At 39.8% G+C, this 19,125-nt stretch overlaps 1 protein-coding gene across 6 annotated transcripts in view; it reads right to left on the bottom strand.

Annotated features, from left to right (window-relative positions):
• ythdc2 (YTH domain containing 2) overlaps positions 1 to 19,125 on the bottom strand; it is an 84,751-nt gene that overhangs the window by 33,709 nt on the left and 31,917 nt on the right. For all 6 annotated transcript variants that reach the window (XM_084686266.1, XM_084686270.1, XM_084686269.1 and 3 more), the window contains 5 exons: positions 17,032 to 17,114; positions 13,275 to 13,380; positions 13,025 to 13,144; positions 3,108 to 3,380; positions 2,830 to 2,956 (listed from right to left, as the gene is read on the bottom strand). In XM_084686266.1, coding sequence (XP_084542392.1) covers positions 2,830 to 2,956; positions 3,108 to 3,380; positions 13,025 to 13,144; positions 13,275 to 13,380; positions 17,032 to 17,114 — 709 coding nt within the window. The remainder of the gene's footprint in view (positions 1 to 2,829; positions 2,957 to 3,107; positions 3,381 to 13,024; positions 13,145 to 13,274; positions 13,381 to 17,031; positions 17,115 to 19,125) is intronic.

Raw genomic sequence — 19,125 nt, 5'->3', positions numbered from 1 at the left:
TTGTAACCTATACTCGCATAACCAAAATTCTCACTCCACAATTGACAAAGAATAAGTTAAAGATCATGCGACTAATCTACTCTACACTTCACACTTAGACAATGACTCGGTCAAAACTCCTTTCCGGGTAAGGATAAAATCCCAAATGTCATCTTGTGTGACAAACTAAATTCACAATACTCACATGCTAAATATATATAACCCTATGAATGTCATGTCTATGAAAATTTCTGTCTGATTGTAAACCCATGTGTTACATTAACCCCAGATGCTGCCAGAGAGGTCTGCAACTCTTTAGAGGTGATGTGTGGGTTGGCTTTTACATGATTATTATTAATATTATTATGGTGCTTCTTGGTGATAGTCTTGATGGGCGTCCACTTCTAGGCAGTTGCGGTCATGTTGAATGCCCTCCATTTGTAAATGATTTGTCTTACAGTGGAAGGAGACGGCACTCAAGCAGCACTGTATGTCTCGTAAAATTATGGCAATTTGTGCATTTTCCTATTGATAGCCTGGCTGCCAGCCCAACTCAGCCCCGCCCAAAAAAACAATTTGGTCGGGGAGTTGGGTCTGGGAGCTGTTCATGTAATATATTTTCTAAACAATAACTACTCATTTTAAGCATGACCATGTTAAAAATACACAATAAAGTGTATTTATTTACACACACACACACACACACACACACACACACACACACACACACACACACACACACACACACACACACACACACACACACACACACACACACACACACACACACACACACACACACACACACACACACACACACACACACACACACACACACACACACACACACACACACACACTTTTGGGAACAATTTACTTCATGCTCGACATCTGGGGCGCTAGAAAAAGCACCCATCGAAACGCCTACCAACCTGCAGGCGATAGGTGAATTGCTGACTGTTGCTTACAAGAAACACATATTTAGCCAATCAGCGTCCTCAAAAATAATGCCTGAAGGACACTGGAATTAGCGCCCCAAGCTGAGTTAGAGTATAGAAGTGATTTTGCAACTGTAAGGCCTACTTGACGTTATTGAAAATAAATGACTCCGGACCAGACTTCAGACGTTCTCATTTCTCAAATTCTGTCAGACATCCTCTCCAAAATCCTTTTGAGAGGAGAACTTTAGTGGAGAAAATAAAAATAAAAGAATTTGGCCCAACCTGACATCAAAATTACTAATTAACAGGCGAGCGAAAAGGGTAGCGGTAAAACATACACAGAGGTTTTTCCCACGATTGGTAAGCCACAACAGAAAGGTCTGGCTAGCTGGATGCAGTCAGAGACAATCGCTATGCAACTGGACGAAGGTCACCGGATTGAGGTGAGGAGAAACAACGAAGAAGTGGATAAGAACAGGCATGTTCTATCAAAGATAATTGATTGTGTTAAATTCATTTATAAATCCTTAATATTTTGTTTTACAGTAATAGTTGTGATGTGTTTCCTAAGTCTCAAGTGCACAGATGTCCATGGTTTTAAATATTTCTGAACTGAGTGTAATGATATTTATAGTCCACAAATGTGGACATTTACCTATATGTGTGCATTAATTACAAAATTAGTATTTCACAGAGAACTCATATCATGCAGTTTGTGTTCAATTGTATTAGGATGGTTACCGAATTGACTGAATATTTCCCAGCCCCACTAAGAATAACGTTAACTGGCAGCTGGTGAAAATTATCAACCACGTCACGAAAGAGCGCTTGGGTTGAATTTGTTTTCAACAAACAACATACTACGTTGCTCTGATTGGTTGTAGGTATATCCAATTGAGCGAAGAGGCATTTTTTTTCTTTGAGTTCGGTTGAAACACGCCTCATACTCACAGCCCAACGGAGCGGTTTCAGACTCATATTCTGACTAGAATTATGTGTATGACAACATCAGGCTAATTGGTTGAGCTACCAACATGCAACCTACGTATAGGTCAGTGGCGGCTGCTGGTCTTTCAAATAGGGGAAGCTCATTTTCAGCATGCATCATATACATTTGTATTTTGCTAGTTCACTGGCTAGTTCACCCCTACGACACTAGCCTAGCCTACAGAATGAATGAACGATGTAACGAAACAATATTAAACTCAAAGGAAATATGGGAATTAAGTTAAACTGGAACAAGGAATGTGGTGTATAATTGTATGAAATGTATGATGAAAATTGGCAAGCAAATTTCACCAAGCAAATACCAAGAAATAGGTTACAGCAGTTTCGACTACACTTGCAAAATCCGCGACGGGACTGAGTTTGAATAGCTTTGGCGACTTTTTCTAGTACAAAATAACTGTCAATCAACATGATACAATCTTTCGACAGACCCTCCAATCATCACGCAGAAGCCTAGCGTCCAGGCCAGCCCACTCCGCCATTCACCCCCAGAGAAGGTGAGCGTCCGTGGGCAGGACATAATCGCAGCATAGGGTTAGGGTTAGCTGAGCTTCCCTTGCAGTCTTAAAGAAATCGTCATTGGTATAGGTTAAAGGTACGTATAAACTAAGTTACATGTACAACAAAGCAAGTTATTGAAATTTGGTAATGTATTGGAAATAAATCTGTTATTTGAATTTCCGTTTCATTTTTTAATTTTGTTCAAAATATTGTGATGCGTATCATATCGTGAACCCAGTATCGTGATATGTATTGAATCATAAGCTGAGTGTATTGTATATGTCTTTCCTTACAAATAGCATTTGTTGTATAAAAAACTATGTAAAACAATTAAGTGTGAACGTTGGAACGAGTTAAGTCGGAGGATAAAACAACACACAGAGTTAACCAGGAAACCCACCTATTGCTCTGAGCTGTCCCAGCAGCTGGGTTCTCATGCCTATGATGATTTCCATGGTGGCCTGGGACAGGAAGTTTTTCTCACAGAAGGATCTCTCCCAGCCATCACTGCGGGCCTTCTGCCAAGCCTGCAAACAAGATGACAAACACATCAGGCCATTCATTCATTATTAATGTGTTATAGGAAATTATCAAAAACAACAACACATTGTCAAAAAGGAATTCTTCAATGTTCTGACCAGTCACACATATAATCAACTCCCATCCTACTTCTGATACCTGGAAGGCTCGCAGCAGAGCCATGTGGTCGCTAAAGGTTGCTGCAGTGAAGCGCTTGCGGCACAGCATGGCTGTCCTCTTCTGCGATGCCTGTGAAGGCAGCACAAAGGGGTCGCGGTGTGCCAGAGTGCAGGCGATGGTCAGGATGGGGTCCAAGCACTTAAGCACCACGGCACACAGCACCATCTTGCCCAGGTGGGGTTCCACGGGCAGGTCGGCCAGGTGGTATCCCAGCTCTGTCAGGTCCTCCCAGGGGTCCATGGCATCGATGGTCTTGTGGAGGAACAACAAAGGAAGGACATCATTAGCCTATTCTTCTCAATCAGCAACTCACTGGATTACAAAGAACTATAACAAAAGATCCCGTTGTGTCTACAGACCATTCAATGACGACCACTGAACTTTGACCCCTCTTCTTCACACGACAAAAGTAACTAGTAAGTAAGAAATATATATAGCACAATTCATTCAAGAATTGTAACTCAAGGTGCTTTACATGAAATCAATAAAAACAATAATACATGTGATAACAGTAAATTAAAATATCAAATCTATAAGAACAATAATAACTAATAAAAGCAGTAAAACCCTTTTGAGACTAAATGACTTAAATGCTTCGGTAAAAAGGTAGGTTTTAAGCTCTTTAAAAAATGTAAAAAAGCAATGTTTGCTTCCCTAATATTTAATTTGTTCCATAGTTTTGGGGTGTAATTGACAAAGGCCGAATCACCAATCTTCTTATGACTGCTTCTGGTGACCTATATTATGACTGCATTTGATGATTGCAGTGTTCTAGCTGCTGTGTAGTTTATAAGGGAGTTAGCTATGTAGCTAGGTCCTTGTAGAGCTTTGTATGTGAAGAAAAGGACCTTCAAGTCAATTCTGAAGGTAACAGGGAGCCAAGTGTAAAGTAGTTAGGACAGGACTAATGTGTTCTCTCCTTTTAGTTTTGGTTAACAATCTAGCTGCAGAATTTTGAATGAGCTGTAGTCTTTCAGTGGTTTTCTTGGGAAGACCAGCGAAAAGTGCGTTACAGTAGTCCAGCTGGCTGGATATAAAAGCATGAATTAACTTCTCTGATTCATTTTGGTTTATGAATGGTCGTACCTTTGCTATATTCCTTAGGTGAAAGACAGCTGTTTTGGTCACCTTGTTTATGTGAGAGTTGAAATTCAAATCTGAGTCCAGGATTACACCGAAACTCGTCACCTCTGGCTTGAGACAGGGGGTTAAGCCTCCTCGATTCTTAGTAAGCATCTCTCTTTTGGATTTGGGGCCACATAGTCGGACTTTGGTTTTGTATTCATTTAATTTAAGAAAGTTTTCATTCATCCATTTGTTTATTGCCAACAGGCAGTTGGTAATGGAATTGATGGCCGTTACATCGTTGGGTTCAGTGGATATATATATAGTTGTGTGTCATCGGCATAGCTATGGAAATATATAATGGACCTCGGCAGCGTCCTTGTGAAATCTTGGACCTATGGTCCCCTAAACTAACAAAACTTCCTCCCTGTGATGTATGATTTCATCCAGTTCAATACACTATCCGTGAACCCAATAAGCCAGGGCTCCAAGACTGGCTTTTTGCAACCAGTTTTTGAGACAATGCGAGCATTTTTTACAAGCACTCGCGCATGTGCGACCTACACATTTTTAATTCATTGGGTGTGCACAGTGTCAGCACACGTTAGCAACAACGCATAGATACAACGTTCTAGTAAGACAGCGATATCAACTTTCCTTCTGCATTCCGTAGCTCAAAGTCTAGGAAAGTTGAGGCTATTTTTCGCTAGGTTCCTACAAACATGTCTTAATCTGCCAGACAAGTGGGTGCCCCTTCGTTCTTTTGGTGAGCAGTTTTACAAGCCCTTCTTACCCGGCGTCATGGAGCTTAGCAGCTAAATACTTATTTAGCACTAGCGTTGCTACTGTATCCCTTCCTGTGTTTGAGCTGTTGCGGTGTGATACTCGGCAAGTATCGTGTTGTGGTGTCGGAGGACTGATCAAAAAGTGCATCATACATTTAAGTCATTTAGCTAAGACTTGCATGTACAGTACGTAATGTCACATTAAATAATGTATTTAAACTCAAGCTTATATGGTGCGTTGCAGGGGTGATTCTAGGATCAGACCTTTAGGGGTGCTCAGCCCCCAATGAGAATGTGACATGAATACAGTGCCTAGCAAAAGTGCTAAACGTAAACCCCCTTGCTAATATAAATCCCTAATTTCACTGGATGACAATGAATACATTTATGTATTATTATGCAAAATATTGAATGAAAAAACTAAGGATGTTCCTTTCTTCATGAACTACCAGGATCAAATGATAATAAATAATATATTTAAGAAAATATTAAAAAAAATATTAGGAGTGTTTGAGCACTCCTAAAAAGGATCTAAAATTGCCAATGAATTGTACCCTCTCCAGTTATGTTAATAAATGCATTGCAGGTCAATATAAGGTCTGCCCCTTAATTTTCTGCTTGCAGTCCTAAAATTTTCAGTCAGGGGCTACTGTGCTCCTAGTAAAAAAAGTTAGTCTGGAGCCCTGTAAGCTTTTCCTGTCTATTGATTAGGATGTCATGATCAATGGTATCAAATGCTGCACTGAGATCTGACAGGATAAGGATAGCGACTTTATTTGCATCAGAGTTTAGTCTGAGGTCGCTAATTATTTTGGTGATGGCAGTTTCAGTACTGTGGTATTTCCTGAAACCTGACTGCGAGACTTCCAGGATGTTATTTTCTTCAAGAAAAGAATGTAATTGGACTAAAACTATCTTTTCCAGTACTTTACTAATACATGGAAGGTTTGATATTGGTCTGTAATTTGCAAGTAGACTGTTATCCAATTTGGGTTTCTTTAATAGGGGCTTTACAACAGCTTTTTTGAAGGCATCTGGGAAAACGCCAGTTCTAAGGGATGTGTTTATAATCTCTAGCACCGGACCTGAGACACTATCAAACACTCGCTTAAAGACTGTTGTGGGTATAGGATCAATATCTGAGGCTGTAGCAGCATTATATCTAAAAGCACAATAAATCTGACTACTTGACAAGAAATCCCCTGAGATTGAAACATTATCGTTACCATTATGATTATACTGCTAGACAGCTACTGTGGCATACTTGGCTTCACAGATAATCCAGTATCATGACATGCTTGAGACTGGCTGGATTCAAATTTATGCCGTGTTTCCTCTAGGAATTCTTTTTTTGCAGTGGGGGCAGGTCTGTCCAAGTCATGTCAATTGACTTAACAACTTAAATGTAAGTTGGTTGGTAGCCTATAAACCAATTTTATGTTTGTAAACATTCGGGGTGCGCGCGCAGCATGATAGCAGAAAACCGGGAAAAGATAGCACCAGGGATCTTCTTGCTGTGAGGCGGCAGTGCAAACCACTGAGCACTGTGCTGCACCAAAATTGTGAAAAAAAGTTAAATGTATGTCTGTCATTGTTATGCATTGCAATATTTTCTAACTGTTGAAAAGGGAGAAAAAATTTATGAAAATAGTATATTATTGACTTTAATACATTTGTATGCGTTAAAAGTATGAAAGAATGAAAGACTGAAAAAAGTTTGAAGTTAGAAAAATTGACAAATATAGTGATGATGTATACTGTATAACAGTTATCAATATCATAGCAGACAAAAGTATGTCAGCAGTATGAAGGTGAAAAAAGTGTTGCTTTGAAACCAGAATGGTGAGGCAAAGTGTTACAGGCTTATCTGTCATTGCATTGCAATATTTTCTTACGGTTGACAAAGGAGAAAAAAAGAGTGAAATGGAAAGGGTATCTTATTTAATTTCATAAATGTTCACCTTATGTTAGAGCTCAATGCTCTTAAGACAGTCACCCCCATTACCCTGTGCAACCCCAGTCAACACTGAGTCCTTCCGCGATTGGGAACTCAACATCAGCTTCCTCATCAAGAAAGCACAACAGAGGATGTACTTCCTACGGCAGCTGAAGAAATTCAACCTGCCAAAGACAATGATGGTGCACTTCTACGTCTGTTTGAAGTTTATTGGCGAGTACATTCTGATTCTGAAAAGTATTAATAATTGAAAGATGTAAAAACAGAAATACAGATTGAACAGTGGAACAGTGTTTCTAGCTCTTAAATATAGTGATGAAGAGCGTTGGCCAATTGGATTGGTTCCTTGTAACGTAGCAACGGTTGGTCATTGTCAGCAAACCTAGAATCTAGGTTTCAGGTTCAAGGTGGAGGAGAAACTTGTGTGCACACCCAGTCCTGTTCAGACACTGTGTTTAAAGATTACATAAAAATAATAATCCATGGTGCAAGGTTTCCGATGTTGCCATTGTCCCTGGTGAGTTTGCTATACTTTTAAATTCAATCTTGTCACATCTCGACTTTGTTGTGCAACTGAAAAAGCTAGCTACTCGAACTCAGATTAAAATGCTGCTGCAAAAAAAACAGAACTTTTGAGGGTATTAAAAGGGGATCATGCTACATCTAACCAGCGGATCATTTCTTGCAAGTGCGTCAAAGTAGTATTTTTTCAGACTGTATTAACACCGTAGGCATGAATAATGCATGCATCATTGTCGTCCATCTTTGGCCGGAGAAGCTAGAAAGAGGATGCAATGGCAGATTTCCTACAGTAAACTAGATACGGCTTCAAATTGAAAACGGAGACGATCTTTTGATTAAAGATAAGTTCCTTAACCACTGTTGTCAATATCGCGATAAAAAGTAAATACTGTTACGAGGCATTTGTTTGTAGGTAACAATCTATAGACGTAAGTAGTTTTGCCGTTCTATGGCAGCTATGATGACAGTCGTAGTTAATGTTGTAAGCACTCATCACTAGAATGGCCATAACTCTAAAACAAAAGATCATATTTCAAATCTGTCTGCTGTTCTACATTGCCCACACAATTATGTATGTACATCCACTCTAACATGGCCTGTATCTTATATTGAAAGTGCTTGAAAATTTACCGCTAGCTCGTCTAATGTGTGGTGGACTGAGAAAACATATTTGTTAGTCAAAGCGGACCGAGCGGATGTCGTGGGAGAATTCCTACTGTGTTAGATTTACTGCTTCAAATTGAAAACTGAGATGTTTCGAGTAAAGACAAGTTTCTTAACATCTGTGTTCAATATTGTCAACTAAAAGTAAAACTTTTCAGTTACGAAGCGTTTGTTCGTAGGATTAACGCCAGCTGCAATTAAACACTATCAGGACCCCGGTTTGGCTGTTCGTGACGGTCAGCTATGACAGTGTAGATTCTCGATTTCTTTCAGATTTCGTTGAAACTTGCTTTAAGAAAAATGATCGAGCTAGATTATGTACACTTTAAGCTCAATGTACGTACCATGCTTGGCCAATTTGGTAGATTGTGGAAAAAAGCAGAACCGATCTTAGTTATGGAGAGCCATTGCGCTAGCTTGGAATTGCGTTATCCCACTCATAACTTAAGTGGTCATAACTTTTGAACAAAATAGTCTATCTTAAATCAGTCGGCTGTTCTGAATTCATGCCAAAATTACACACATTTAATATACTCTAACCTGTCCTCTATCTTATATTGAAAGTGGTTGAAAATGACGTTTTATAAAAAAGTATTGACGACGGAGAAGATTTTTGTAAGAATGGCTCCGTGAAATCGTCTTGATAAAGGATGATTTGCCTAACAATCATATAAATATTCACATCATTAGAATCCGTCGTCTATCAGCAGTGAGTGTTCGAGTTCATGTCAGAGAATAGCAAGGACACGCGCTTCACAGCGCAGTTGAGATTGCGTGTGTGCGTCCTTGAGAACTGTAAGTCATATAACTTATGTTTTCAGTTCATTAAAGCCTGTTATTGTATTAGTCAACAGTTATTGCAAATTTAACTTAACTGATGATTTTCGTTGTTTGTATTCTTCCCCTGCTAGCATCATTGCATGCCTGTTGATTAGATAGCGATTGCTGCCCTTGCTCACGTTTGTATTTTAGGTTCATTATTATGCTGAAGTAGTTTTAATTAATAGTGGGTATATTGTCATTATTTGCTACAGAATGCTTAGCCTATCAAGATCAAATGAAGCCGACAGTGTACATGCTTTCGAGTACCTCGATAGGCTAGGCTACTGACCATTTACAATAAGTTGTTACGTAAATTATTAATTGGCAGCATATTTCTGCCATTTAGAGCATAATTTAAGTAGCCCAACTGTATTGCTTTACGGAAAATAAGACAAATATATGCAATATTACATTTGTTATTAGACTATTACATTAACCTACTCCAAAATATATGGTTAGAACTTTGTTTTGGCCAAGAAAGGGGGGGGGGGGGGGTTGGACAGACCTTCCCCCACTGCTGAAAAAAATCCTAGGGGAAACACTGCAGTGCATGATGTCACAATGGAATGTGACTTAAATTCTGAACCATTGAAGTCCATTCATTTTTTTAAGCACTTTAATCTTTAATATCTTAACTTTAAAAGTTATTTGTGAGAAAAGTTATAGCACACTAGAGCAGTTCAGACCTTATCAAATAAAGTTTGAACGGTGTTTCTAGCTTAATCGGTGTGAAAATAGTAGGCGTGAGAATGCTGAAAACATTAATGGGGATAGCTGACCATGCTAAAAAAGCTGAAAATAGTGAAATGTAGTAGAAAGTTATAAGCTGAAGCTTCAAAGCAACTGAAAGGTATATTTGAAAGGGGCTGGAGCAGCATTCCAACAATGATTTGAAAGGATTTAACATTACTTTTAAAACTGAGAATAATTTGCATTAGAATTTAGAAGAACTAATAAGTTTGAATAATAAAGAGAACCCCCTTTGAAACAAGCTACTGTCACAACGTTGTCACTGGCAGTATTTCAGATGGAATTGCGATTCAAATAGTACCGTCTGCTAACTGAAAATAAGCCCCCCAAAACGTAAATAAGTTCGATATTAATTTAGGGGGACATGGCTAATTCAAAAGCAGTTTGCTTGGGGCAAGCTATCTGCCGTTGCTATCCACACTCCACTGATTGTTTGAAAGCGCAGGAAATTAGAACGTTTCTTTTGTAAGAGATAATGTACAGTAGACCCGATAGGGCAAACGGCACCCCGACGCAAAGCGGAGGGGTTTTGTTTCGCCCTGAAGGGGATTATTTCCTCGATAATGACCGGCGTTCTATACATTATCCCGCTTATTACACTTTTTACAATGTATTTGTTACCATTCGTATTGTTGATCAGCAGAGAAATAGTTCGCCAAAGACGTTGAACTTCATAGACTTTGAACATTATTTAGGCTTCAAATCAGCTGACGTCGCTAAGCACCAGAGTACGCTGGGGTTGAAAAGTTACCGGACTACTTGCGGAGTGCTACGAAAAAAACGCTGTCTTTTGTGAGGCTTGATCTGAAGATAATTGGTGCCAAATTTTTGCTTATTGCAGCGCCACCTAGAGGTGAAATGGCATGACCTATTTTGGACTTCTTTAGAACAGGGTCCCTAGTCCCTATACCAAATTTGTTGTCAATCAAAAGGTTTAGATAATCAAAAAAACTTGATGTCTTTTGTGAGGCTTGGTCTGAAGATGATCTGTGCCAAATTTGATGAAGATTGGACAAACCTTATAGGAGAGGTAGCAAAAAAATGTTATATTCAAAATGGCGGCGACATCAATTCAGCCACATAGATTTGATGTGGCTGTAACTAACAAACGGTTGCGAAAATCAAGGCTCCAGGGGATAACTTTTGTGAGGCTTGGTCTGAAGATCATCTGTAGCAATTTTAAAGAAGATTCGACAAGAATTGTAGGAGAAGTAGCGAAAAAACGCTTTTCCTTTACATTCAAAATGGTGGAGAATCTATAGAACTGGGTATGATGTCACAGAGTGCGTTAAACTCGTCTTGATCCAGGGAATCCAACGATACCTCATTTTGGACAATGGGGCATATGGTTCAAAAGAAACATGTGTAAACACACCTTCAACTTTGACCCATTGGTGGCGCTAGATGGTTGGAATGGGAGACATGAAACTTGGTGAAATTGATGAGGGGACTGGTCCCAAAAAGTGTGCCACATTTCACAACTTCTGACAATGTGGTTCTAGGGGCTGCAATAGACACCCAGTCTTAAGAATAAATATAGCTGCAAGCAGCAATGGAGGGGCCAAGCAGTCCAGAGCAGGACATGGCCTCCATAGCACTTGCGCAACAATTAAGTCACAACAACCTGTTGCACTCATGCAACACACCAAGTTTGGTTGAAAGATCTGTTTGCGTTCCAAAGTAGTGAGTGTTCAAAGTGTTTTTTTTCTGGTATAACACCACAGGCCTCCTCTGCTCCTCGTGGGAACGATGGAACACAAGTTCGGTGACGATCGCACAAATGGTTGCTGAGTTACGCTCTCACGTGTCTTTTGCCGCTTCGCCGCCGCCTTTGATCGGCTCTACCGAACAAACGGTTTTGAAAATGGAAAATCCATTTGACGCCTTTTTGAAGCTTGGTCTGAAGATCATCTGTGCCAAATTCTGTAAACATTGGAAAAAATGTGGGCGTGTAAAAGGTTTTTACACTTTTCCATTAAATCCAAAATGGCGGCCGCGTCAATTCGGTTGTTATGAAATATTATCGATGGTCAAGCTTGATAACTCACAAGACATCAACAGACAAATAAATTACTTTATTAAAGTAAACACTTAAATAGTTATTGGCCAAAACACATTTTTGCTTCCTGCGGCCACACCCAGTTATCACATGACACCAAATTGCGTAGATATCCTCAGGAGAGGGTTCCGAGTCATCATACCAAGTTTGGTGTTGATATCTCAAAGACTTCACTTCCTGTTTGGCTGCTTTTCTGCTGAATTTGATTGGCTGTACCGGACAAACGGTTGTAAGGATCAAAATTATTTTCGATAACTTTTGTGAGGCTTGGTGTGAAGATCATCTCTGGTCATTTTGAAAAAGATTTGACAAAAATTAGGCGAGTAGGCTTTCAAATGTTTTTGATAAAACCGGGAATAGCGGAAAATCTATATAACCGGAAATTGACGCAATGGCGTGTATTGAACTCGTCTTGATCCAAGGAATCCAATGGTACCTCATTTTTGAAAATGAGCTTCGCTGCTTGGCCCCTAATAATAAGAATAAGTAGAAACCCTCAGGTGGATTTGCCGCTTCGCGGCTTGGCCACCAATAATGATAATAATAATAAAACTAACAAAAACAATAGGTGCCCTAGCATTTTCGCTGCTTGGACCCTAATGAGGTAAAAGTGTCAAAGTCTCAATTTTAGAGCACAATTTCACAATAATCATATTGTAGTGTCTTGTATGTGTTGATTTGTTCAAGTTCATGTTCATTGTGATGAATGCGTGCTGGTGTTCTTGCTCTCTGTCAGCAGCGGAAGCTCATGTGGGGGTTGCTAGGCACTACGGGGGTGACTGGCAGAGGGGCCGGGAGGCGGGGACACCTGAATAAGTTGATGTGTTTTCTGGTTGATGAGTCTCTTCGTGCTCACGGTTTAGTAGCAGTGATTTACGTGCATTGATGTGAAGAAATAAAGTGATCATTACAGAAAAACCTCTCTGCGCAGTGACTGAGATTGCTACAATATTTAACATCTACAGACAAATCCTTTGAATGCATTTACTGTGTCACCAAATCCTGGATAACTTCTGGTTATGTTCTCTTACCTGATGAAACAAGCCAAATAGTTCATCTTGAATATTTCTAATTCAAATTCAATCTAACCAGCTGAACTCAGTGCCATAAATCAAAACCAAAATAACAAACTTGTCACCTTTTGAGGTCTTTTGACCGATATAAGAATTATTATCCCCTCACCACGAAAAGCAACCAAAACGATTGTACAAAAACTTAAGTTTGAAGCAGAGGCACATTATAAGTATTTCATGCCAAAGATTGTGGGTCTTACCTTAAGCATCTGCACAGCATTTTTTACTATGAGAAGAGGGGGAGGTTCGGGTGCTTTGGACAGGAACTCAGCAATGGTACAGGTGATAGGGGCCAGCAGCTTGGTATGCAGACAGAGCTCCTGAAATGAATGTTTAAAGTATGTTTGTGTGTATCTGCTACAGAATGTTTCCAGAAGTTGATAGCCAGTAACCCTTATCATGTGTATTTTGTATCTTAGTGTGAGAGAGTGCGTTTCTGTCCCCGTTAACCTGCAACGGCATTCTCAGTAGCTGGGGAACCTGATAATCCAGCATGTTGTTAAACCTGAGGCGGCTGAAGAGATGGAAGCAGATTCCTGGTCTGCAACGTCCAGCTCTGTGTAGACAGCATCATTTCATTTAAAACTACCAAGACACAGGATATTAATGTTAAGGTAAATTCGTTAAAACAACTCCACAGTAGGGCTGGGTGATATAAAACTAATTATTGACATCTCGATATTATAAAATATCGTGCCTTCCCCTCGGGGAAGTCAAATTTTACATCGTCAAAATATTTTTGCTAATTTTCAATATAACGCCCAGCCCTACTCCACAGTATAAATACCGCCCACCCACGCTATTAAAGAGCTAGTTTTTTGGTGGCATTGGTGGTTAAAGCAGTGTTTACAGAGGTAGATGTCATTCGCAAGAACCAGGTTTTACCCTTGAGTATGGGCAGATCAGGAGGAAATTCTAATGACACAAAACCCGTACATTAACATGAATGGATAAAAAGAGCTCATGGAGTTTGTCAATGTTCCTGATGTTGGTTTGATGGCAAAATACAGTACATAGATACACTATATAGACAACGGTATTGGGACACCTATACATTACACCTACCAGAGCTTTTATGAAATCCCATTCCAAATCCATAGGCATTATTATTAGGGCTGTGAAAAATAACGCGTTAACACGTTATGATTAATTCGTTTGTGTTCCAAAAAAACTAAGATGGAACATCCAATAAAACTAAAGTGATATGCACACTCTGCGGCAGGGCTCCAGACTGCGACCAAATGGTCGCATTTTGCGACCAGTTTTTGAGACAGCACTCGCGCATGTGCGACCTACACATTTTGAATTCATTGGGTGTCAGCACACGTTAGCAACAACGCATAGATACGACGTTCTAGTAAGACAGCGATATCAGCTTTCCTTCTGCATTAGTACCGTAGCTTAAAGTCTAGGAAAATTGAGGCTATTTTTTGCTAGGTACCTATAAACCTATCTTAAAGTCATGGAAAGTTTAGGATATTTTTCGCTAGGTTCCTACAAACAGGTCTTAATCTGCCAGACAAGTGGGTGCCCCTTCGTTCTTTTGGTGAGCAGTTTCACGAGCCCTTCTTACCCGGCGTCATGGAGCCTAGCAGCTAAATACTTATTTAGCACTAGTAGTGCTACTGTATCCCTGCATATGTTTGAGCTGTTGCGCTGTTATACTCGGCAAGTATCGTGTTGTGGTGTCGGAGGACTGATCAAAAAGTGCATCATACATTACAGTCATTTAACTAAGACTTGCATGTACAGTACATAATGTCACATTAAATAATGTATTTAAACTCAAGCTTATATGGTGCGTTGCAGGGGCGATTCTAGGATCAGACCTTTAGGGTTGCTCAGCCCCCAATGAGAATGTGACATGAATACAGTGCCTTTCAAAAGTGCTAAACGTAAACCCCCTTGCTAATATAAATCCCTGATTTTACTGGATAACAATTAATACATTTGTATTATTATGCAAAATATTGAATGAAAAAACTAAAGAAGTCCCTTTCTTCATGAACTACCAGCATCAAATGATAAACAATATATTTAAGAAAATAATTAAAAAAATATTAGGAGTGCTTGAGCACTCCTAAAAAGGATCTAAAATTGCCACTGAATTGTACCCTCTCCAGTTACATTAATAAATGCATTGCAGGTCAATATAAGGTCTGCCCCTTAATTTTCTGCTTGCGCTCCTAAAATGTTCAGTCAGGGGCTACTGTGGTCCTAGTAAAAAAAGTTAGAGTGGAGCCCTGCTCTGCGGGAAGACGTTATCGCTCTGGATAAGAGCGTCTGCTTAATGACTGAATGCTAAATGACTGAATGTTATCGTTTCACCGAAGCAATACCAGCCTAAAGTAACCTATACCACCTCAACGCGAAGCGTTGGTCGGCGACGGGAGTTCAAGTAGAATGCGCCAAACCACCCTCACTGAACAGCGTAGGGCCCTCACTAAGTCTGCCTGTGACAAGGTGACTAGCACAGTTGCCAAATGTATTGCAAAAAGTTGTAGACCGTTTGATATTGTTGAGGACGAGGGGTTCACCAAAGTTTTGCGAGTGGCAACGGGTGACTTGAACATCAAGGTACCGCAGCATCAAAGACGCACACAAATGACAAACATTCGGAAATTTGGTAATATGTAATTAATCATGATTAATCCACAGAAACCTGTGATTAATTTGATTAAAATGTTTAATCATTTCACAGCCCTAATTAATGTGTGTGAGTGACATTATATTCATCAGCATGAAAAGATCCATCAGTAGAACTAAGGCTCTAGCCCACAACCACAAAAAACAGCCCCCATTGTTAAATTGGTTTAATTTGAACTCAATGAACAAAGCGAGGTTCGTACAGAAACACCTTTGTTGTGTTTGGTGTGGATACACTTGATTGGCCTGCACAGATCCTTTACACCACATGTGTCAAACTCCGGTCCTCGAGGGCCGCTGTCTGCATGTTTTAGATGTTTCCCTGAACGAACACACCTGATTCAGTAAATGGGTTGTTATAACGACCATTCATTAGAATCAGGTGAGCTGGATAAGGGAAACATCTAAAACATGCAGGACAGCGGCCCTCGAGGACCGGAGTTTGACACCCCTGCCTTACACCATCAAACACATTTGTGACCAATTAAAACGCCATCTGCAAGCTAGGTCTCATCACCCAATAGCGGTGCTCAAATTCCTTAATACTCTTGTTGTTGAATGGGCACAAATTCCCGGACAGACTCCAAAATCTCATGGACAGCCTTTCCAGAAGAGAGGCAACTGTTACAGCCCATATGGGGAGGCAACTTCATATTATTGTTGAAGCAACAAACGATTATTTTGATAATCAACTAATCTAACGATTAATAGAACCATTAATTGACGAATCATTGAGAGATTGTCATTCACCCTTTAATTAACTGTACTAACAACTTACTGACTGATGCAGCATACTGCCTAATAACTCCTTTTGTATGTCATATGAAAATGGAAAAGTAAAGGTGAGATAAGAAGTTTTATTTTTGAACAAAGAATACAAAATTATTCACATTCTCTCTCATACTTTCTAATGTTACGATGATCAAAACAGTCCCTACTCCTATGCTAGATCCCTTTCATCAATGCAAACCAAACTATCACGTCACTGCAATAATGTTGTTTCATTTTTGATTATTTGCATTAAAAAAATGGTCGTACACACAGTAGCCTACTATCTAACCGCTGCATGTTGACATGTTCCAATGGTGTTGGTACTAGGTCTATGAGTGAAGTACGAGAGGACCCATACAACTAGCCTTTTTTATCCAACTGCTGTTGCTAACAACAGCGATCCTGGCTAGTTGTGTCCTCTCGTGCCGGGATGTTTCCGCTAGAAATGCTCCAACATGCACGCTCCCATGAAAGGCAAGTTCCGACCAGCATTTATTACACACAACAGCAATTTTTGTTTAAAGTTTTGTCAAACTTTCCCACACTCTGCTATTTTGGAATTGTTTGCACTGACATTCTAATAAGCACTGTGGTTTCATCTTCCAATGGATTGCATATGGGAGCATTACAGTTTAGCACTACAGTGTCGCACTGACCTTCAATAGGTCATTACAGCCCTAAATATTGTCCATAGTTTTAGAATGGGATGTACAATAAGCTTATATATTAGTATGATAGTCAGGTGTCCACATACTTTTGGCTTGTTAGTGTAGAGAATTGGATATCTCACCTGCCCTTCCTCTGCAGTGAGCTGGCTTTGGAGATCCACACCATCTTCAGCATGGTCACGTGGTTCAGGGCGTCAAAGGACTTCTGGGATTGCAAGACATACGTAGTGTGCGTGTACTTGTCTGTATGAATGTATGTATGTCATAAAGTACTGTATTTCTTCGATTCAACGCTGCAGCGTTTATAACACAATGTTCATTTTTGGTGTAGCGTTTATTGGAGAGCAGCGTTTATTCGGGGCGGCGTTTATGAGAAATACTGTATTCTAGGCTAGCTGCGCTAGCATGCTAACGTGTCTTTATACAAGCTTGCTAGTTTGCTACATGAAATGTTCTTAGCTAGTTTGAACAGAATCACCAGGCAAATGTCAATGTTCACTAAACTAGCTAGGTATTTCACATCTGCTTTTTATTAATGCCTATTTGCAAGGAATGCAAGAACAGCTAGACAGCGAAAACACCTACTGTAGATGTTGTAGAGTGGGATACTTACAGGGCTCTAAATTAACTTTTTGGTTTACCAGCCAAAATGGCTGATAGATGAAAAAGAATTACCAGCCAACAATATTTTTTCCTCGTCAAAATTAAACCTGCCATTTAAGACGTACTCTGAAATTGTTTGACAAACAACCTTTAACTATGATTTTAATATAATTGTAAATCACTCTCAGAATGGATGAAACAAAATCAACCAATTTTACTTTTTGAAATAATGTATTAATTCACGGGGTTCCAGGGGCCTACTACCCCTCTTGCTCAATGTGAGATGGGTTGTCCTCAGTGGTGTAATGGTAAAATTAGAGGTAGGTAAACTATGAATTTTATTATTTATTTATTTATTATTACGTTTCATTAGGCCTATTTTGATGGAACCGGTAAGGTTGGCTTGTACCTGCATCATCGTATTTGAAAGCACGTTATTAATAGTAGGCTAGCCATCGTTTGTCCGTCTTAATCCGATATTGTGCGAACCAAAACAACCTTTACAAATGTGAATTGATCTTACTCTGTACTTGAGGCCTTTTGCGGGCATCTGTGGGAGTGGGAGCACTCGATGGTCTCTTGAAAAAATCGTCTGATATCCATGGCTAATTAATCCATTCCAAACAGGTAGGCTAATCCTACTTCATGGATCCTGACTGGTGTCGTCGCCGCAACGCATTGATTGGAGGGTCATAGACCATATACAGCACATATGAAATTATTCAGACTACAGCGTTATGTTCAACAATATGAAATGTATTCTTTGGTGTTTTAAAATGTCACCAAATTTATTTTGGATTATTCCAACGGCAGAATACGAGGCACAGGGAATTTACATGTGCGTAAACGCGTATTAACGCTATTTAGAGGTGGATAAAGGCAATTTCCAAGTTTCGGGAGGTGCGTAAACGGCGTTTACGTGCTTTTAGACTCCACTACATCCCTGGTTCTCCTTGTCCATGAGCAGGGTCGGACTGGCCATTGGGAGACTCGGGAGATTTCCCGAACGGCTGGTCAAACAAACGGCCGCTACGGCCACGGCATTATTCAAGGAAAAAATCCTAGTAGTTTACGCTCACTTTGAGGACGGCCTTTTTACCAAGCAACTGTTTAACTGGTGTGATCCAAAATCCAAAGGGTGGGGTGGGCATTTCCCCCGTGTAAACTTGAACACTGCACTTGTCCGTCCATTTTACAGATCACGATTGGTCAAAAATCAATCGTTTTCCGGGTAGCCTACAGCCAATTAGTTGGAGCTATTTTAGCTGACATCGTTGTTTCTTTAGCAAAGAAATGGAAAGGAAAAGAAAAGGAGAAAAACAACGGGCGCTGCAAGCAAATGCTGCACAATGTAGAAGTATAGAATACATGTTTAGGCTGTACCGGAGGCGTCAGGTGCCAGTAGCTGTAAGCAGCTCTATTTTCGACATTTAGAACATTCAAATATTCCAATCCATATTGTTTTAATTTTTCTAAAAACATTATTCATTTGGTATTACGGTTAGCCAATATATAGGATATATATTATAAACAAAGTCAAAAAAAAGGCCAAGAGAAAAAGGCACTCATCTAAATATGCAAGGCATGTTTTTTGGCTTTAAATAATAAATGTG

Source organism: Hypomesus nipponensis, chromosome 22, assembly GCF_054491055.1.
Source record: "Hypomesus nipponensis isolate SF chromosome 22, ASM5449105v1, whole genome shotgun sequence".
Taxonomy (NCBI): domain Eukaryota; kingdom Metazoa; phylum Chordata; class Actinopteri; order Osmeriformes; family Osmeridae; genus Hypomesus; species Hypomesus nipponensis.
This window is presented reverse-complemented; position numbering and strand designations above follow the sequence as displayed.